Here is a 23,631-nt window from a genome sequence, read left to right on the forward strand (position 1 = left end):
CTGCAAACTTTTCAATAGCTTACTACCCTCTGCGATTTTACGAATGAGTTTCAAGGTTCAAACGTAAATCTGCATTTAGACGTAAATCTGCGTTTAGACGTAAATTTGCTTTTTCGTATGATGATCTTATTGCAGATTGCATTTACGTTTTGAGCTGTACAATAGCAGCACACTGCCTTTATACTTCTGCTTAAACTGCGTCTTATCTAATCAAGTGATTTACGAATCGGCACTTAGACGTAAATCTGTTTCTTCGTACGAACGTCGGATTTCAGTTTGCGCCGATATTCTGGTTTTCATCATAACTGCAAACTGCCTGTATAGATTGACTGTAACCTTGCTTAGTATCAACTTTCATACAGAGTTGTCTTTATCGTTCAAACGCAACTTTCGGTTTTAATCGCAAAAAGTTTATCGTTCAAACGCAGCTTTCGGTTTTAATCGCAAAAAGTTTTCCGCTGCACCAATTCACCCCCCCCCCTCTTAGTGCTCTCGATCCTAACAATTGGTATCAGAGCCCGGTTAACTCTCAAACGGATTAAAACCGAAGAGAGATGGCTTACGCCAGAAACCAAGAGGGCCATTCTATTACACGTCCACCCATGTTTAATGGGACGGACTACACCTATTGGAAGACCCGAATGAGGATTTTTCTTATTTCTATGGACGTTGAACTTTGGAATCTTGTCGAGAATGGTTTTTCGAAGTTTTCTCTTCCAATGATCGATTGGAATGATTTGGAGAAGAAGGCTTTCGCTCTCAATGCAAAGGCTATGAATGCCTTATTTTGCGCACTTGATAAAAACAAGTTTAATCGTGTTTCGATTTGTGAAACTGCATTCGATATTTGGCACACACTCGAAGTGACTCATGAAGGCACAAGTAGAGTGAAAGAGTCAAAAATCAATCTTTTGTTACACTCTTTCGAACTTTTCCGAATGAAACCGAGTGAGACTATTGGCGACATGTTTACCCGTTTCACGGATGTCGTCAACGGTCTAAAAGGACTCGGAAAAAGTTTTTCGGATTTTGAGCTCGTAAATAAGATTCTAAGATCCCTTCCTAAGAGTTGGGATCCTAAAGTCACTGCTATTCAAGAGGCAAAAGATCTAAATAACTTCCCTCTTGAAGAATTAATTGGGTCATTAATGACCTATGAGATGACTTGCAAAGCTCATGAAGTGCAAGAAGACATCCTTCCAAAGAATAGGAAGGATATGGCACTTAGAACTTTGGAAGACCACTTGAAAGAAAACTCTGATGAGGACTGTGACGATGACTTGGCACTTCTAACAAGAAAATTTAAAAAATTCATTAAAAGAAACAAGTTTAAGAATGACACTAAAAATAAACTTGAACCCAAGAAGGACCAAGTTATTTGCTATGAGTGCAAAAAGCCGGGACACTACAAGAGTGATTGTCCCCAAGCCAAAAAGAGAACAACAAAGAAGAAGGCGCTCAAAACAACATGGGATGATTCGAGCGCATCCGAAGAAGAGGAGTCCAACACTGAGCAAGTTGTTCATTACACCTTAATGGCCATCGGAGATGAGGTAACGAATTTACTAGATGCTGATTTATCTTTCGATGAATTATTAAATGCCTTCCATGACTTATTTGATGAATGCAAGATTATCAATAGAAAATACAAATTGCTAAAAAAGGAGCATGATAGTCTTACTTGTGATTTTGATAAGTTAAAAACTGAATATCATGATAGTTTAAATTCATGTATCAAATGCCATGATCTAGAAACTCTCCAAAAAGAAAACCTGCTACTTAAGGACACCTTGAAGAAATTCGAGGTTGGTAGTAAGTCATTAAACATGATCCTTGCAAACAAGGGTCACGTTCCAAAAAGGAGTGGAATTGGATTTGTGAGAAGTCCTCACCTAAATCCAACCACCTTCATAAAAGGCCCCATCTTACATGTTCAACACCAAGCCAAATGCAACTTTTGTTGCAAATTTGGACACAAGACGCATTATTGTCCATTCAAGAAAATTAGTCCAAACAAATTGATTTGGGTTCCTAAAGGAACCATGATAAACTCTACGCAATATGATAAACAATATAGATCTATCTTTGAGGCACCCAAAAGCAAATGGGTACCTAAAAATCATCCTTTCTTGTAGAAACTCACACCATCGCAAGCTAGGAGCAAGAGATGGTACCTTGATAGTGGATGCTCAAGGCATATGACCGGAGATCCATCTCAATTCTCTAAGCTCACTAGCATAGACGAAGGCTATGTCACCTTCGGAGACAACAACAAGGGTAAAATCATTGGCAAAGGAACCATAGGTAACAAATCCAACTTCTTTATTGAAGATGTTTTGTTAGTTGATGGTTTAAAACATAACCTCTTGAGCATTAGTCAATTATATGATAAAGGATACACTGTCAAATTCGAATCTAATGCTTACATCATTGAAAAACCACATAAGAACATGTCTATGATTGCATTAAAACAAAATAACGTATACACTATTGACATCAATGATTTATGTAATGAAATGTGTTTTGCGGTTATGAATGAGGATGCTTGGCTATGGCATAGAAGATTAGGTCATGCTAGCATGAAACTAATCACTCAAATATCATCTAGAGAACTTGTAAGAGGAATTTCTCATATCAAGTTCATCAAAGATAATGTATGTGATGCTTGTCAATTAGGTAAACAAATTAAGGGTAGTTTCAAAGCTAAGAATCAAATAAGCACCTCTAGGCCCTTACAATTGATCCATATGGACTTATTCGGACCAATCTCTACATCGAGTCTAGGAGGTAGCAAATACGCCTTTGTCATTGTTGATGACTATAGCAGATATACATGGACCTACTTCTTAAAACAGAAAAATGAATGCTTTAGATATTTTACCAAGTTTTGTAAACTTGTTCAAAATGAGAAGGGTTCTATGATTTCGTCAATTAGAAGTGATCATGGTGGAGAATTTCAAAACCATGATTTCTAAGGATTCTGTGAACTCAATGGATACAACCATAATTTCTCTACTCCAAGAAATCTTCAACAAAATGGGGTAGTAGAAAGAAAAAATCGAAATCTACAAGAAATGGCAAGAACCATGTTGAATGAACATAGCCTACCCAAATATTTTTGGGCCGAAGCCGTAAACACTGCATGCTATATTTTGAATAGAGTTCTAGTAAGACCCTTACTCACCAAAACTCCTTATGAGTTATGGAATAACAAAAAACCCAATGTCTCATATTTTAAAGTCTTTGGGTGTAAGTGTTTTATCTTGAATGAAAAGGATAACTTAGGAAAATTCGATGCTAAATCTGATGAAGGAATCTTTCTTGGTTATTCTTCGGTTTCTAAAGCTTTTCGTATTTTCAATAAAAGAACTTTAATTATTGAAGAATCCATCCATGTTGTTTTCAATGAGATTTCCGAAATTAGGAAAAATGATCTTGATGATGATGTTAATTTTGATTCTTTGAATTTAAACGAAACCCCGTCTCCAACTAGCAACTTGGATGCATCCACTTCCCAGATTTCCTTACCCAAGGATTGGAAGTATGTAGATGCTCATCCTAAGGAGCTAATCTTAGGAGACACACCAAAGGGGGTTCAAACACGATCTTCTCTTAAAAATTTTTGTGCTAACGCCGCTTTTCTCTCCCAAATTGAACCCAAGTGTGTTGACGAAGCCATGAAAGATGATTCATGTATTATCGCAATGCAAGATGAATTAAATCAATTTGAGAGAAATGAGGTGTGGACGCTTGTTCCTAGGCCAAATGACCATTTAGTTATTGGTACTAAATGAGTCTTTAGAAACAAGCAAGATGAAAATGATATCGTGGTTAGAAACAAGGCTAGATTAGTGGCAAAAGGTTTTAACCAAGAAGAAGGTATCGACTACGAAGAAACCTTCGCTCCTGTGGCTCGATTAGAAGCCATAAGGATGCTCCTTGCCTACGCTAGTAGTAATAATTTTAAGTTATTTCAAATGGATGTTAAAAGCGCTTTTCTTAATGGCTTTATTTCCGAAGAAGTCTATGTTGAACAACCTCCTGGATTTAAAAATAATAGTCTCTCTAATCATGTGTTTATATTAACTAAAGCTCTCTATGGTTTAAAACAAGCTCCAAGGGCTTGGTATGAGAGACTTAGTTCTTTTCTTATTGAAATTAATTTCATAAAAGGCAAGGTTGATACTACATTATTCATCAAGAACTTTGAAAATAATTTTCTCATTGTTCAAATTTATGTTGATGATATTATCTTTGGTTCTACGAATGAATCTCTTTGTGAATCTTTTGCTAAAACTATGAGTCTTGAATTCGAAATGAGTCTAATGGGAGAGTTAACATTCTTCTTAGGTCTACAAATTAAACAACTAAGCAATGACATCTTTATTAGTCAAACTAAATATGCTATGAGTTTACTAAAAAGGTTTAATATGAATAACTCAAAAGCTATTAACACTCCTATGAGCACCTCCACTAAATTAGAAATTGATGAAAGTAGAGAAAACTTCGATAAAAAAACTTATAGGGGTATGATAGGAAGTTTACTTTACCTCACTGCAACTAGACCAGATATCATGTTTAGTGTAGGACTTTGTGCTAGATTTCAATCAAACCCTAAGATATCTCATCTCAAAGCAGTTAAAAGAATACTCAGATATCTTAATAGTACCACAAATCTAGGATTATGGTACCCAAAATCAGAGAATCTTGAGTTAATTGCTTATGCTGATGCAGACTTCGCTGGCTGTAGACAAGATAGAAAAAGCATATCAGGAACATGTCAATTCTTAGGACATGCCCTTGTTTCCTGGTCATCTAAGAAACAAAACTCGGTTGTACTATCAACAACCGAAGCTAAATATATTGCAGCAAGTGCATGCTGTGCACAAGTTGTTTGGATGAAAAACACCTTAGAAGATTATAAAGTTCATCTTAAAAATATTCCCATTAAATGTGATAACACAAGTGCAATATGCTTAACAAAGAACCCTATACAACACTCAAGAACAAAACATATTGATATTAGATATCACTTTATACGAGATCATGTTACGAATCATGATGTAATCATAGAGTTCATTGATACGAAACATCAACTAGCTGATCTTTTTACAAAACCTCTAAGTGAAGAACAATTTGATTTTATAAGAAGAGAATTAGGAATGTTGATGTGTCAGAATACTTAAACTAGTTAAAATTATTTTTCGGACTTTATTGAATGATCAAAACACTTGATTAGTATTACATGCCTTGGTATCACTTGATCAAATAACATGTTGGAAATTATGTGTCAAATATAAAAATGTTTTTGAAAATCAATAGTTTACTCATATCTGAATGCATGAAAGAGGTTATTTTCGGATTTTCCTAACAATTTGAATGCTAAAAATCGGATTTTCCTGTACACTCTTATGAAAATATTTTTTGAAAAATGAGTTTCCTCCTTTATACACAAAGAATTATAACATACAAGGAGAAGATGTATTCAAAGTATTATATGTGTCATGCCTTCCTTTATGTGCTTGATAACCTACTTATATTGTTCTCCTGGAATCACATCTACCATGCTTTTTGTTGATGACAAAGGGGGAGAAATATATGAATTGATATGTTTACTATCACTAATGTTGATATGGTTGATGCTGATATGTTTACTAATGATGATATGGTTGCTATCACTGATTGCTATCACTGATGCTATGATTAGGCTATACTTGCATCACCAAGAAATATATGATTGCTATCATTGCTATATGCCCTGTATCTAGATATCAAACAAAAATTTGCATCGTACGAGCTGATATCTTACAATGTGATACAATGCTACACTTGCTAAATATTCGAAATGTGTATATCATGTAATGATATCAAAATCTTGCTTCACAGCTTTACATGTCGATATCTTACAATATGATGAATTGCTACAATTACCATCATTCAAACTTGTTATATTTGAAAATGAATGTCAAGCTTTGACATCATCTCAAAGAGATACATCATGATAGGAATCATGATGGGAATATGTCTCTTGAATTTATAAAGTTTTTAAATTCAAGAAGTATGACATATAGACAGGGGGAGTTAAGGTTAACTCCATTATCAATTGATTGTCATCATCAAAAAGGGGGAGATTGTTGAATCTCGGATTTTGATGATGAAATCAATTGTCAATTGTTTGTCTAATCTGTGTGTTGAGATAAGTGTGCAGGATTAACTACGATGAAAGTAAGACATGCAGTAGGAGTTGCGCCGGAGTCATGACAATGATCACGTTGGGAGTTCAAGAGCTCGACGGAAGTTCGGACAGTCGTTGGAGGTTCTACGGGAACAAATCCGAGAAGTCCAGAAGCTTGCCAAAGGAGCTCGTTGGAACTTGCCAAGTGGATCGTCGCAAGTCCAGGAGTTTGCCGGAAGTCCGCAGGAGGATCACCGAGAGTTCGTCGGATGATCGACAGAAGTTCACCGGAAACTCGCCGGAAGAAGCGATTGACGCACCGGAGCAAGCTGCAGAATATGTCTTAGGAAATAATCGTAGTTAGCACATTGATTAAGTTAGAAATGGAAGGTGATCCCATTAGCTTAATCTTGGGGCAATTGGGCCCCTGAAAGAATCAAATTGGGCCGAATGGATTAACTCATTCGGACCCAGGTTGTTGTGGGAGGTGCAACCGCCCAGGCAGGGAGGTAGCACCGCCCAGGCTATGTCTCCCAGCGAGACTGGGCGGTGCAACCGCCCCAGCCAAGAGGTGGCACCGCCCCGGGCTCAGTCTCCGAGCGAGACTGGGCGGTGCAACCTCTTCTGTCAAGAGGTAGCACCGCCATAGCTCAAGTTTCGAGCTCTGCCAGGCGGTGCAACCTCTCCAGTCAGGCGGTGCAACCGCTTGAGCTCGGTCTTCGAGCTCTGGCAGAGAGGTGCAACCGCCCCTGACAGAGGTGGCACCGCCCATAGGCTCAGTCTTCGAGCTCTGCCAGGCGGTGCAACCGCCCCAGTCAGGAGGTGTAACCGCCTGATCCCGGAATTCCGGGAATTGACAGATTTGAGCTCCAAATTTGAACTAGGTTGGGGCCTATAAATACCCCACCCATTCAGCACTGAAAGCACAGAACACACACTCGAAATCTTGCTGTCTTTCTATGATTCTTAGAGCTCAAAACTGTTAGTTCTCCTCCTTCTGTTCTTCAAAGTTTGAGTTGTAAAGAGAGGAGAGAAAACTTTTGTAAGGGTTGTCTCCTAAGCCCACCAAAAGGAGTGAATCTGTAAGAGGGTGGTTGGCCTTCGCCTATTGAAGGAAGGTCTCTAGTTGACGTCGGTGACCTCGTCGGTGGAGGAAGCCAAAAGTGGAGTAGGTCAAGATTGACCGAACCACTCTAAATCTCGGTTTGCATTTCCCTTGAGCATTTTACCTTTACTGCAAACTTTTCAATAGCTTACTGCCCTCTGTGATTTTACAAACGAGTTTCAAGGTTCAAACGTAAATCTGCGTTTAGACGTAAATCTGCGTTTAGACGTAAATCTGCTTTTTCGTATGATGATCTTATTGCAGATTGCATTTACGTTTTGAGCTGTACAATAGCAGCACACTGCCTTTATACTTCTGCTTAAACTGCGTCTTATCTAATCAAGTGATTTACGAATCGGCACTTAGACGTAAATCTATTTCTTCGTACGAACGTCAGATTTTAGTTTGCGCCGATATTCTGGTTTTCATCATAACTGCAAATTGCCTGCATAGATTGACTGTAATCTTGCTTAGTATCAACTTTCATACAGAGTTGTCATTATCGTTCAAACGCAGCTTTCGATTTTAATCGCAGAAAGTTTTTCGCTGCACTAATTCACCCCCCCCCCCTCTTAGTGCTCTCGATCCTAACAATAATTATAAATATATTAAAAAGCAATCAATTTAGCAAAATATATAGAATGTTAAGTCATTCTTATTATTTCTATCAAATGTCATACACAAGCTTTATATTCATTTCAGACTAAACAAAGTCATAATTATAGCTAAATGATGTGTCAAAATATCATAGTAGCATATTTATAGAAATGATCATGAATAATTGTTCAGAAGTTCAATAAATATAGCTAAATTGTACATTCATAATAAATATAACTATAGTTATGGGTGTGTGTCAAAACAATAGTCATAATGGTATTAAGACCATATTGTATCCTTATGATACGACTCAGAATCATGTTTAACTTTCATGGTATAGGTAACATATTTATCCGTATGTCAAGATCTAGCTAGAAGAAATTAGTTTCTAAAATATTTTTTAATCTATAACCTGCTCTAGATTGTACTCATACGAGTCATACAATATCAAGTATCAAATACATTTAGAAAATAAATTCTTGAATAATTTTTTTTATCTTTCATAAATAATTTATGAATAATTAAAATATCAAATTGATACTTCTAAAGCTTATACATATTTCATTTAATAAGTGCAAACCATACATTTCCATAAGCTTCAAACGTATAAGCAAATTCATGTATATTACTTTTAAAATAAGCTTGATAGAGTTACCCGGGCCAAATCGTGGATCCTTTAACTCACTTAATAATCAAAATACTTTTTTTCTAATTATACATAAAATATTATTCATTAATCACCCTGAAATATGAACAAATATCATCTATAAATTACCTTGATTTGACTTTATTTTCTTCTTAATTATTCATTGTTATCATTTCTAATTATTCTAAGAATTTTGTCAATTCCTAAATAAACCATAAGCAGCTTCCCTTTATCTCTCTTTTTATTCCTACCTAAGTATCAGGACAGCTTTCTCCCTTTTGTACTCCATCTGAAACATGAACTTTAACAATAAGTTAATGCTAATTAAGGATTAATGTCATTAAGAATTCTATTAACTTAAGAAGCTATAAATAACTAATTAATAATCTTATTTAGTATTCTAATTAACAAAAAATTAAGAATCTAAAATCATACCTAAATTAATTTTATACGAATTTCCTACTGTCAAGTAAGTTCCCTTCTCTTTCTTCCTCTCTGTTATCTTTTCTTTTCATTCTTTTGTTTCGTCCCTTCTTAGTTTCCTCTGTCTTCTTTTTTTCATTATTGGTTACGGTGGCTGGTTTATGACGGTCGGAAGAGGCAGTGGTGGAAGGACAAAATTGTTTTTTTTTTTTTTTGCAATTTAGTCTTTCTTAAGATATATATTCACAATTAGGTCCTTAAAGAATATATATATATATATATATATATATATATATATATATATATATATATATATATATATATATATATATATATATATTCTCATCTCGTTGCAATCTTAAACTATTCTTGATCTCAAGTTGAATCCAATATTTTCCAAAATCACGCATTAATTTTTTTTACTTTAACTAGAATCTTCTGTAAAAAAAGTATGGATAAGGTGAGACTACTGATGTGAATTTCTAATTGGTCTATGAGACTAGCATTTATCCTTTCGGAATAAGAAGATGATGGGAACATATGAAAGAAGTCATAAAGTGTCTATGATAGGAAATGTCACGTACCATCGTCCACGATTCCCGATGCTGAATGGTTGGTGCGAGAGCGAGAGAGGGGGCATGCAGTTTATGTGGTGGAATATGTTTATCTCTAAGCAAAAGCAGCTCCGAAGAAAGGGTTGAATGAAGCTGTCCTTCTTAAGAAACACAACAACTGGTGATGCATGATCAACGTGGAGTGTGTGAGTGGTGATGAAGATGCCATCAGTCGCTGTTGGATGGAGCCTTTGTTACAACATTCCCCTATAGTAATCTCCCTCTGTGGGTCCGCAACGTAGAAATTATGGAACCTGATTCCACTCTGTGAGAGAGAGAGAGAGAGAGAGAGAGAGAGAGAGAGAGTCGTTTTCATGGTGAAACCATATCTCGTGTTCAGGTGCAGCGAAAAAAGGTTCCTGTAGCTATCAGCATAGCTTGAGATAAAGGCAGTGCCTCCTCCCCTGAACAGATACATTTGTTCTCAATTTAACTGATAGATAAGAAGATGATTCGAATTCAGAAAGGTAAGAAGAATTCGATCTCAGAGGCATCTCGAGATTGGAGGAGACAGGAACCAATCACTCGATTGATTGTGCTCCCCTTATTTCTTAGCGTACAGCATGAAGGCAGCAGTCCACACTTAGCTGGAGACCTCTTCCAGGAGCTTATACCTCTTGACTCTACCTCGAAAGGCTTGCTTGGGTTGTGTCCGCGTCTCGGATCTCACGCTTTCGATCGAGCTCGATGATGCTTTGTCGGGCAGTCTTTGCTTCTTGATGGGCTTGTCGAGGTGCAATGGGGACGGTGAAGAACAGCGTTGTAACTCATTTCCTGAACCGAATCCACCATTGCTATTAGAGGGGGAAGACACGGAGTTGATCTGATCTATGGAGGAGTCTGCCACGGGCTTATTTTCTTTTCGATCGCTTAAGCACCAATTGCACGCGCGATAGCACTCAGCTCTCGGGTAGAGATTGCTGCAGTATCTGATATATAGTCCACAGCTTAGCTGACGGATAAAGCTAGGAAAAGGCCAACTTCATACAACAAAGTTAGACGATCGATGATCTTGTTTCTTCTTACTTGTGCTGAAACCTAACGAGGCAGGATCTGCATCGGAAGAGTTCCTCTGACAGGCCGCGATCACCGCACATGCAACAGACGGGAAGCGCCGGTGAAGAGGACGGAGACGACGAGCCTCCTTTCCCTCCCATCTCAGACACTCTTATTTTACCTTCCTTCTTGGAACGAGACGAGGAGCATTAGGAAGAAGAAGAAGAGAGAGACAACGAGAGAACGAAGGAGGAAGAAGACCACACACATTATCGTCGGCTCTTTACGGAAGGCGTCGGACACTTTCATAGGTCCGCTTGTGAAAGTGATTGAAAATTATCTTATATAGTTATTATGCTTTATATAGTTCTAAAAATTTATTATCAAATTATTTTGTAAGTATTTTTAATTTTATCTCCTATTTAAAATTATTTTTATTTTCTTGATTAAAAGTACTCTATTTCAGTTATATCATAATATTTTATTTTTATTATTTCCTTGCCCCTCAATCCCAACATTTGTGGTATAAGAGCCAAGTTCAATTTGAACTGAGCATTATGAATTTCATTGGTGATTTCATGTCTCAACCCCTTATTCTTATCTTTTCGAACAAATGCTATAAATTTTGAGTATCAAGATAAAAACTTACGAAGATCTTTAGGAGTTAACAGAGAATAGATATATAAATTTAAATGAAGAAACATGCTAAGAGTTGTATATGAGATAATCTTCTCAATGGTTATAGTAGTTACAACCTTAAAACAAGCTTGGTTGATACTTTAAAATAAAATTTAATGCTCATAGAAAGTAATTACGATAAAACTTTAAACTCTTCATCAGAAGTTTAAAATTTTGTTCATCAAAGCAATAAATTAGTGTAAGATTTTCTTCCTATTGTGAATATTTTTAGGATCACATAATTGTTATAAAAGTTCTAAGAAGTTTAACTCTGAAATTTGATCATTTTGTTGTTGCAATTAAAGAGTTAAAAGATTTATCTATTTTTTCATTTGATGAACTAATAAATTCCTTGTAAGCATAATGTTGAATGGGTTATTTGAGAAAAGGGAAAAAAAGTATTTTACTTTTAAGGGAGAATCTTCTACTTTAAAAGAAGAGATAAAAAATGAACAAGAAGAGGATGTGGTAAAAGAAATTTCATGGTAGAGCAAATAAAAGTGGAAGAGGAAAAGGACACTTTAATGAGCATGATAAATAAAAATAATCAAATTATGATTAGAAACACTATAAAAGTAGAATTAAATGCTACTATTGTATGATCTGAAAAACTATAAGAGTAGAATTAAATCTCACTATTGTAAAAAGTTTAGTAGGTAAATTAAAGAGAAAAGTAAATAAGCTATATGGAGGAAAATAAAGAAAGTAGCAAGTTATTTATGACTCATTTATCTCATATTTGATTTTTGGATAATGAATCATATGTCAGCTATAACTAAATATTAATAAAACTCATAAGTTGAAAGTTAGACTTAGAGATAACAAACAAATATAAGTGAAAAATAAAAAAACAATTAAGGTGAAGTCAAGACAAGGGAAAGTAAAATACCTTAATAATATTTTCTTTGTTTATAGTTTATCATATAACTTATTAAGTATTGGACATTTATTGAGGATAAATATTTAATTATATTTGATAATGGTTCATGCATTATTAAAGATAAAAAATCTTGTTTGATTATAGTAAATGTTTGCATGACTCAAAATAAGATATTTTCACTTAATGTTTCAAATATTGAAAAGCATACTCTCATTATAACTTAAAAGAATGAATTTAATTTGTAATATTTAAGATATAAACAACTTAACATTAAGGATTTAAGATTATCAAGTAAAAAAAATAGTTTTTGGATTGTTCAAAATTAATATATTTGATGTATGTATAGGATACATTTATAGCAATCAAACTAAGAAACCATTTCCTATTAGAAAAACATAGAGAGCATATAATTATATTGAATTAATTTATGTTGATTTATGTAGACCTATAATTATAAAATCATTTGGTAGAAGTTGATATTTTCTATTATTTACTGATGATTATAATCATATAAGTTGGGTATATTTCTTGGAATTGAAATATAAAATATTTGATCATTTTTAAAATTTTAAAGTACTTTTGGAAAGACAAAATAATATATATATAAAGATCCTTCAAATATATAGAGGTGGTGAATTTATATCTAATAAGTCTAATTTTTTTTGTGAAGAAATGATATTCATAGAAAATTGACAGTACCACATGTACCAAAGCAAAATGATGTGAGAATCAAATTATAGTTAAAATGGTAAAAAATTTACTTAAGAGAAAGCATCTTCCAAATCAATTTTGAGTAGAAGTATTTGCAATAATAATTTATTTGTTAAATATTTCACCAAAGGCTATTATGAATCAAATTCTTTTTTAAGCTTGGTATTGTATGAACCTAAGTATAAATCATTTAAGAATTTTTAATTGTATTGCTTATACTTTGGTAAATTTATAAAATCATCATAAGCATGATGAAAAATCTAAAATATCTATCTTAATTGGTTATTCCTTCTAATCTAAAATTTATTAATTATATAATTTTATTAGTAGAAAAGTTATTATTAATAGAAATATTGTGTTTGATGAAAGGCCAAGCTAAAATTGAGAGAATAATAAAGGTAAAAAATAAATTTAAATTCCAATAGAACTAGACTCCATACAATTAAAGTGATAGATCTTACTCTAATAAGTTCATCGTCAACCTTATCCAATAGTAGCAGTTCAAATTCATTAAATAATTCTTCGTATGAAACAACTCCAAGAAAATTCAAATCTCTAATAGAAATTTATGATTCAACATTTATTTTAGATCCTATTGTTAGGATCGGAGCGGCACTAAGAGGGGGGGGGGGTGAATTAGTGCAGCGGATTAAAACTTCGATTTTAACAAAATCTTTCGTACGATAAGAACGGAACTTGAAAAGTTTAACTTGAAAGCGTATTCTTAAAGTTGCGCAGCAAGGGTAATAAGGAACTAAAGCAGTAAGAAGATTTGCAGTAATGTAAATGACAATAATAAAATGCAAACCAGAGATTACGCCGATTTTTAGAGTGGTTCGGTCAAATGACCTACTCCACTTGCGAGGCCCCTCTTCGATGAGGCTCCCACCTTCCACTAGCAAGTCTCTTGAAATGGAAGGGTAAACACCCCTCTTACAACCTTTTACAAGCAGCTCAACCTCTTACAAATTTTCAATAAGAAAGAAGGAGGAGAACTCTCTAGCAAATTGAAAACAAGACTTGCTAAGACTTTCTAAGACTTTTCTCTCAATCAAAATGCTTCTCAAAAGTTGTAACCTCAGCTGAGATTTGAGGGGTATTTATAGGCCTCAAGAGGATTCAAATTTTGGGCTCCAAAATTTGAATTCTCTTAGGGTTCCTGGTGTTGGAGGTGCCACCGCCCAGCCAAGCGGTGCCACCGCCCAGCGCTCGGGTGCTGGACGGTGCAACCGCCCAGCCAAGGAGGTGTCACCGCCCAGCTCTCGGGTGCTGGGCGGTGGCGGTGCCACCGCTTGGCACTCCGATTTCACTGTTTTGGCTTAATTTAAGCCCAAACCATATCTGACTTTGGGCCCAGTTGGCCCCTAACCAGGATATAGGATTATCTCTTAATCCTAATCCTAATTACAAGTGAACTATATAACAAAAACACATCCTAAGCAAGCTTTCAACCGCGAACGTCGAGTCTTGTTTCGGCGAGCTTTCCGACGAGCTTCTTCCGACGGACTCCCATCAAGCTCCCGATCTTGTGATGACTTTAACGAGTAGCCGAGCCTTCTCGGTGATCTCCGTGAACCTCCGACGATCTCTTCGGCGAACTTCCGAAAATTCCGATAGGTTCCCGATTTCTTCTCGGTTGGTTCCGGCAGCATCTCCGACGATTCTTCGGACTCTTAAACGTCCATCGATCTTGACTCCGGTATTCTTGCTTTGTGTTTTCTGGTTATCGTAGTTAATCCTGCACACTTAACTCAATAATATGGATTAGATCAATTAACCCATCAATTGATTTCATCATCAAAATCTGAGATTCAATAATCTCCCCCTTTTTGATGATGACAATCAATTGATGACGGAGTTAAACATAACTCCCCCTATCTATATGTCATATTATGAGAAGATGAAAACACTTGAATTTCATCCATTGAATTCAAGCATAAACCGATAAGTTCTAACCGTAGAGCTTATCGTTATTCTCATTAAGCAATAGTAAATACGAAACTTCGATGAAAATCATAAGTCAAATGATATGGGACAATTTTTACTACGATAGGAGATAAAGATTTTCAACATGAATTTCATGATATCGATGTAAGGCATGCTTTTAATATGATCAATCAATCTTGTGATATTCTCAAGGATTTTGCAAGGCATATAAGACATTCATATCACACAAGCTTTTGCAATTCATATAAGTCATGCTATTAAAATGATACAAGTCATCACTTTTCTCCCCCTTTGTCATCAACAAAAAGGGAATGAGACTTGAAGCACATAATTTATCATACAAAGATTTTATTATTGATCATACATCACTCATCTATATTATCATTGATCATACAAAGATTTTATCATTCAAAATTAAGTATGCTAAAATATTTACGCAGAGTTCATCTTAAAGGAAAATTCAGCATTCATCCATATTATCAAATCTCTTCTTTTTATTAATAACAAAAATTGTAGATGTACAAAGAAGAGATTGGGATAAGAAAAAAATTTTAAGTAGTAACTCCAATAAGTCAAGATCATAATTCGAATACAAATCCATTCAAATTCAATTCGTCAACTTGAAACTCATAATCAAGCCATCAAAATCAATTTCGAGATTCAAAATATCATAAAATCATTAATCTTGATCAGATGGAAGCGGTGTTTGACTCAAGATAGGATAAGATAATTTAACAAGTCACCGAGGAACGGAGAGAGAATGAAGAACTTTATGGAAAATCCATTCAAACAAGTTTATTCTTAGGGACAATTTAACATACCTAATTCCCTTCTAATAAATTCAAATTGATCTTCATTCAAAGCTTTTGTAAATATATGTGCTAATTGATGCTTTGTGTCAATGAATTCTAGAACAACATCATTGTTAAGAACATGATCGCGTATGAAATGATGCCTAACGTCGATGTGCTTAGTTCTAGAGTGCTGAATTGGATTTTTAGTAAAACATATGGCACTAGTATTATCACATTTTATGGGAATGTTTTTAAAGCGAATTCCATAGTCTTCTAATGTATTTTTCATCCAAACAACTTGTGCACAACATGCACTTGCAGCAATGTATTCGGCTTCCGCCGTAGATAGTGCAACTGAATTTTGTTTCTTGGAAGTCCAAGAAACAAGTGCATGTCCTAAAAATTGGCATGTTCCGGATGTACTTTTTCTATCTATCCTGCATCCGCCAAAATCGGCATCTGCATAAGCTATTAGATCGAATTTTTCAGATTTTGGATACCACAATCCTAAATTTGGAGTTCCTTTAAGATACCTAAATATTCTTTTAACACTCTTAAGATGAGATAATTTAGGATTAGATTGAAACCTAGCACAAAGTCCTACACTAAACATAATATCCGGTCTAGTCGCAGTGAGGTAGAGTAGACTACCTATCATTCCCCTATATGTTTTTTGATCGAAATTTTCACTATTTTCATCCATATCTAACTTAGTCGCAGTACTCATAGGAGTGTTTATTGCTTTTGAATTATCCATGTTAAATCATTTTAACAATTCTAATGTGTATTTAGATTGGTTAAGAAATATACCATCCTTAAGTTGTTTGATTTGTAATCCTAAAAAGAAAGTTAATTCACCCATTAAACTCATTTCAAATTCATGACTCATAGATTTGGCAAATGATTCACATAGTGATTCATCCGAAGAGCCAAAAATGATATCGTCAGCATAAATTTGCACAATAAGAAAATTCTTTTCAAAATGTTTAATAAACAATGTAGTATCAACCTTGCCTTTAGTAAAATTATTTAAAATAAGAAAGGAACTAAGCCTTTCGTACCAAGCTCTAGGAGCTTGTTTCAAGCCATAGAGGGCCTTGGTCAATTTGAATACATGATTAGGAAGAAGAGAATTTTCAAATCCGGGAGGTTGTTCGACAAATACTTCTTCGGAAATAAAACCATTCAAAAAAGCACTTTTAACATCCATTTGAAATAGTTTAAAATTATTACTACTAGCATAGGCAAGGAGCATCCTTATGGCTTCTAATCGAGCCACGGGAGCGAAGGTTTCTTCGTAATCGATACATTCTTCTTGGTTGAAACCTTTGGCCACTAATCTAGCCTTGTTTCTAACCACGATACCATTTTCGTCTTGCTTGTTTCTAAAGACCCACTTAGTACCTATGACTAAGTGGTCACTTGGTCTAGGAACAAGCTTCCATACCTCATTCCTCTCAAATTGGTTCAATTCTTCTTGCATTGCAATGACCCAAAAATCATCTTTTAAGGCTTCGTCAATGCATTTAGGTTCAATTTGAGAAAGGAAAGCGGCGTTAGCACAAAAATTCTTGAAAGAAGAACGAGTTTGAACCCCTTTTGTTGTATCTCCTATAATTAGCTCTTTTGGATGAGCATCTACATACTTCCATTCTTTGGGTAAAGAAATTTCAGAAGAAGATGCATTCAAATGGCTATTTTGAGGAGGGGGTTCGTTTAAATTCAAATTATCAAAATCAAGATCATCATCAAAATCATTTTTCTTTAAATCAGAAATTTCATTAAAAACTACATGAATAGACTCTTCTATTACTAAAGTCCTTTTGTTAAAGACACGAAAGGCCTTAGAAACAGAGGAGTAACCAAGAAAAATGCCTTCATCGGATTTAGCATCAAATTTACCTAGGGCATCCTTTTCATTTAAAATGAAGCATTTACAACCAAAAACTTTAAAATAAGAAATATTTGGTTTTTTGTTATTCCATAATTCATAGGGAGTTTTTGATAGAGATGGTCTTATTAGGACCCTATTCATGATGTAACAAGCCGTATTTACGGCTTCGGCCCAAAAATATTTGGGTAAACTATGTTCATTTAACATAGTTCTTGCCATTTCTTGTAGGCTTCTATTTTTCCTTTCAACTACTCCATTTTGTTGAGGATTTCTTGGAGTTGAGAAGTTATGATTGTACCCAGTAACTTCGCAAAAATTTTGAAAGTCACGGTTTTGGAATTCACCATCGTGATCACTCCGAATTGATGAAATCATGAAGCCTTTTTCGTTTTGAGTGAGTTTACAAAACTTAGAGAAACACTTGAAGCAATCACTTTTGTGAGCTAAGAAATAGGTTCAAGTGTATCTAGAGTAGTCATCCACAATCACAAAAGCATATTTGCTTCCACCTAGACTTGTTGTATCAATTGGTCCAAATAAGTCCAAATGGATCAATTGTAATGGTCTAGTGGTGCTAATTTGATTTTTTGGTTTGAAGCTTGTTTTAATTTGTTTGCCTAGTTGACATGCATCGCATACCTTATCCTTAATAAACTTCATATTCGGAATCCCTCGTATTAATTCTTGAGATGAGATTTTAGATATTGTTTTCATGCTTGCATGACCTAATCTCCTATGCCAAAGCCAAGCATCATCATTTACGACGGAGAAACACATTTCATTACCTAGTTCATCAAGATTGATGGTATAGACATTATTTTGTTTTAAAGCAATCATAGTCATGTTATGATTTGGTTTTTCAATAATGCACATATTTGATTCAAATCTAACGATATAACCTTTATCGCATAGTTGACTAATACTTAAGAGATTGTGTTTCAATCCATCAACTAGTAAAACATCATCAATGGAAAAACTAAATTTGTTACCAATAGTTCCCTTGCCAATGATTTTGCCTTTGTTGTTGTCTCCGAAGGTGACGTACCCTTCTTCTTTGCTAGTGAGTATAGAGAAATGAGATGGATCTCCAGTCATATGTCTTGAGCATCCACTATCGAGATACCATCTCTTGCTCCTAGCTTGTGGGTTTGTCTCTTCTTCTAAAGCCATTAGCGCGTAATAAGCAACTTGCTCGGTGTTGGACTCCTCTTCTTCGAACGCGCTTGAATCATCCCATGTTGCCTTGAGCGCCTTCTTCTTTGATGTCCTCTTTTTAGCTTGAGGACAATCGTTCTTGTAGTGTCCCGGTTTTTTGCATTCATAGCAAATCACTTGGTCCTTCTTTTGTTCAAATTTATTTTTTATATTATTTTTAAGTTTGTTCTTTCTTAAATATATTTTAAATTTTTGAGTCAAAAGTACAATGTCATTGTCACTATCCTCATCACTTGATGTTCCTTTCAAGTGGTCTTCTTGTGATTTGAGTGCCATATCCTTCCTGTTCTTTGGAAGGGGGTTCTCGAGCTCGTCATGAGCTTGACATGTCATTTCGTAGGTCATTAGAGACCCAATGAGTTCTTCAAGAGAGAATGCTTTAAGGTCTTTGGCCTCTTGAATGACCGTAACTTTTGGATCCCAACTTTTAGGGAGGGATCTTAAGATTTTAGTTACTAGTTCAAAGTTAGTAAAATCTTTACCAAGAGCTTTGAGTCCATTGATGACATCCGTAAACCGGGTGTACATGTCTCCGATGGACTCACTTGGTTTCATTCGGAAAAGTTCGTAAGAGTGCACAAGGATGTTGATTTTGGACTCTTTCACTCGGCTAGTGCCTTCATGAATGACCTCAAGAGTTCTCCAAATATCAAAAGCCGAATCACACATTGAAACACGATTAAATTCGTTTTTGTCTAATGCACAAAACAAGGCATTCATAGCCTTTGCATTTAAAGCAAAAACCTTCTTCTCCGATTCATTCCATTCGCTCATCGGAAGAGAAGATTTTTGAAATCCATTCTCAACAATAGACCAAAGCTCAAAGTCCATAGAAATGAGGAAGATCCTCATGCGAGTCTTCCAATATGTGTAATCCGACCCATTAAACAAAGGTGGTCGTGCAATAGAGTGGCCCTCTTGCATGCCGGAGTAAGCCATCTCTCTTGGGTATTAAACCAAATATGAGAGATAACCTCGCTCTGATACCACTTGTTAGGATCGAAGCGGCACTAAGAGGGGGGGGTGAATTAGTGCAACGGATTAAAACTTCGATTTTAACAAAATCTTTCGTACGATAAGAACGGAACTTGAAAAGTTTAACTTGAAAGCGTATTCTTAAAGTTGCGCAGCAAGGGTAATAAGGAACTAAAGCAGTAAGAAGATTTGCAGTAATGTAAATGACAATAATAAAATGCAAACCAGAGATTACGCCGATTTTTAGAGTGGTTCGGTCAAATGACCTACTCCACTTGCGAGGCCCCTCTTCGATGAGGCTCCCACCTTCCACTAGCAAGTCTCTTGAAATGGAAGGGTAAACACCCCTCTTACAACCTTTTACAAGCAGCTCAACCTCTTACAAATTTTCAATAAGAAAGAAGGAGGAGAACTCTCTAGCAAATTGAAAACAAGACTTGCTAAGACTTTCTAAGACTTTTCTCTCAATCAAAATGCTTCTCAAAAGTTGTAACCTCAGTTGAGATTTGAGGGGTATTTATAGGCCTCAAGAGGATTCAAATTTTGGGCTCCAAAATTTGAATTCTCTTAGGGTTCCCGGTGCTGGAGGTGCCACCGCCCAGCCAGGCGGTGCCACCGCCCAGCGCTCGGGTGCTGGACGGTGCAACCGCCCAGCCAGGCGGTGCCACCGCCCAGCGCTCGGGTGCTGGACGGTGCAACCGCCCAGCCAAGGAGGTGTCACCGCCCAGCTCTCGGGTGCTGGGCGGTGCCACCGCCCAGCCAGGCGGTGCCACCACCTGGCACTCCAATTTCACTGGTTTGGCTTAATTTAAGCCCAAACCATATCTGACTTTGGGCCCAGTTGACCCCTAACCAGGATATAGGATTATCTCTTAATCCTAATCCTAATTACAAGTGAACTACATAACAAAAACACATCCTAAGCAAGCTTTCAACCGTGAACGTCGAGTCTTGTTTCGGCGAGCTTTCCGACGAGCTTCTTCCGACGGACTCCCATCAAGCTCCCGATCTTGTGATGACTTTAACGAGTAGCCAAGCCTTCTCGGTGATCTCCGTGAACCTCCGACGATCTCTTCGACGAACTTCCGAAAATTCCGATAGGTTCCCGATTTCTTCTCGGTTGGTTCCGGTAGCATCTCCGACGATTCTTCGGACTCTTAAACGTCCATCGATCTTGACTCCGGTATTCTTGCTTTGTGTTTTCTGGTTATCGTAGTTAATCCTGCACACTTAACTCAATAATATGGATTAGATCAATTAACCCATCAATTGATTTCATCATCAAAATCCGAGATTCAACACCTATAAGTTTTGAAAAAATAATTAAAAAAGAGGAATGACAAAAAATAATATATGATAAAATTAAATCAATTGAGAAAAATAAAACTTATGAGCTAATGGATCTTAAAAAAAAATATTAGATTAAAATAAATATTTAAAATAAAGTATAGAAAAATTCAAAAGCATAAGACTCGACTTATATCTAAGGGATATTCGTAGCAATGTATTAATTTTGATAATACTTTTTTTCGGTTGCTAGTTTTAAAATTGTAAGGCTTTAGTTGCTCACTTGAGTTGTTTTATTTATCAATTTGATGTGAAATTAAATGAAGACTTACAAGAAAAGATTTTTATTACTTAACTTAAAATTTTTTAATTAAAGGATATGAAAAAACAGTGTATAAACTCATAAAAGCACTTTATTAGCTTAAACGAATGCCAAAGGGTATGATATAGTAAAATTGATCATTATTTTTATCAAAATAGATTTAAGAAAAGTAATAATGGACCTACTCTTTATCTAAAGAATGAAAATAAATATTATCTTCTTATAGTTTATCTTTATATTAATGATATTATATATATGATGAGTTCATTTAACTCTTTTGTGGTAGACTTTAAGAAATATATAATGAATAAGTTTGAAATGTTAGACTTGGTAGGTTGGAGGTGAAGCAAAGATCAAACTAAATTTTTATTTCATAAAGAAAGTATATAATAAATCTACTTAAAATGTCTAACATAATTAATTACAAAGGTAATGTAAAAAAGAAATTAAAACTTGAATATGATATATGTTTGACTCATACTCGACTAGATATTACTTTGTATGTTGGTGTATTTCCAAGTTTATGCATAGTTCAAGCAAATATCATATCAAAACTATTAAAAGAATTCTATATTATATTACTGGAGCTACAGGTTATCGCTTCTGGTATTTTCATAATTTTAAATATAAATTATTTGATTTCACTAATAATTGTATAAGAGTTTTCGATAATAGAAAAAGTACTTCATGCAACATTTTCAACTTCGAATCAGGAGCTATATCTTGGAATTCAAAGAAAAAAACAACTATATTATTAACATCGAAAGCAAACAATGTTGTTGAAATGTCAGTAGCTTGTCAAGCAATATGACTTAAAAGACTTCTTGGAGATTTTCATTAAGAACAAAAAGAAGCAACTAAAATATTTTATAACAACAAGTCACAATTGCAATGCCGAAGAGTCTAGCCTTTCACGAAAGAATGAAATATATAGATGATATATTATCATTTTATTCGATATTTTATAGTAAGTGGAGCTATAACAATGAAGTATTATAGCACAGTTGAATAAGTTACATATATTCTCACTAAGTTACTTTCATCTCATAAGCATGTTTATTTTATATCTTAAATTGATATATGTAACTATGAATAAGAGGGAGCATTGAGAATTGATTTATAAGTAGTTAATTATCTTATCTAGTTATCATGTGTTAGATAGTTTTAGCAATATTCTAGATAGTTTTACCTAAATGGCCCATGATCCAAGGAGTTATTGTCATAGGGATAATTCCTACACTTAGCTTAATAATTATGAGTGGCATGAGATGGTAAGATGATTACTATTAGGTTCTATAAATAGGATCATGATTCATAATGTAAAAGTGTATACTCTTGAAAATATTTTATAATTATTCTTGATTTATCTCTTATTTAATACTATTTTAATTTTTTGATTTAAAATATTATTAATTTTTAATTATATCATAATATTGTATCTTTATCTTTTATCCATTCCCGACCACAAGCGGGATCGGTCTTTTTCTCGCTGTGGAAGGTTGATCTCTAGTGAATGGTTGTTGGGAGTGCTTCATATGTATACGTGAAGAGGTCGAGTAATGTTATCTTCTTCCGTCACTTTTGGATTATTTATTTTCGTGTAAGCTCCTATCAATCTTGACGTGCTAATATTATGGCACGTATTAAGCTACTCTCTAGCTTTTAGAAGCGTATCGAATGACCACGTGGATCGAGCCACCAAAGGAGAGCACTGAGATTACGCTGCTCTCTGCGGGTGAATGAATGACATATACTAACTAAATCGAGAGCTAAAATGTGAAATGATTAATATTTATGGCATAAGATGAGATATAACATGATATAAAAAATATTTTAATAAAAATTTATAAATAAATATTTAAATGTATTAAACTTTATTAAATATATAATTTTTATAGATCTTAATAATGACAAAAGATTCATGCTTCTCTTCCATCAACCAAACTCCACGTACACTTGGATCCATTTGATCCTCTAATTCTTCTCTAATTTTATGTATAATCAATATCTCGATATATTCATATATACCAAAAGAAAAAAGAAAGAAGAAAGAAAATGAAGCAATCGAAAGAAAAGAAATATAAGGAGCAAAAGAAAAAACATAAATACAATTGCTTGTATGATGGTATGATTACTAACAAAAAAAAAAAAAAAGAGTTAAGCCTCCTTTTGAGCACGCCAAATGTCGAGAAGTTTCTAAGAGGAGGTGATGACTTTACCAGGAGAAATATTACTTTCATCTTTCTAAATAAAATGCTTAATGTCACATGAAATAAATTTAACCGAATAAAAGTCCAAATACAGATTTCTACAGTTTTCATGTTTACATTAGCAAAATCGCTAAAGCTATGCTTACATCAATAGATATGAAA

General features: G+C 34.8%; 1 protein-coding gene across 1 annotated transcript; it reads right to left on the bottom strand.

Moving 5' to 3' along the window:
* Positions 1-9,968: 9,968 nt before the first annotated feature.
* On the bottom strand, positions 9,969-10,822 carry LOC103974119 (uncharacterized). Its single transcript, XM_009388877.3, has 2 exons — positions 10,587-10,822; positions 9,969-10,489 (listed from the first exon to the last, which is right to left on the bottom strand). The coding sequence occupies exons 1-2, from the start codon at positions 10,715-10,717 to the stop codon at positions 10,144-10,146; spliced, it is 477 nt and encodes a 158-aa protein (XP_009387152.2). The 5' UTR covers positions 10,718-10,822; the 3' UTR covers positions 9,969-10,143.
* Between the last annotated feature and the right edge of the window lie 12,809 nt (positions 10,823-23,631).

Source organism: Musa acuminata, chromosome BXJ1-8 (assembly GCF_036884655.1).
Source record: "Musa acuminata AAA Group cultivar baxijiao chromosome BXJ1-8, Cavendish_Baxijiao_AAA, whole genome shotgun sequence".
NCBI classification, from domain to species: domain Eukaryota; kingdom Viridiplantae; phylum Streptophyta; class Magnoliopsida; order Zingiberales; family Musaceae; genus Musa; species Musa acuminata.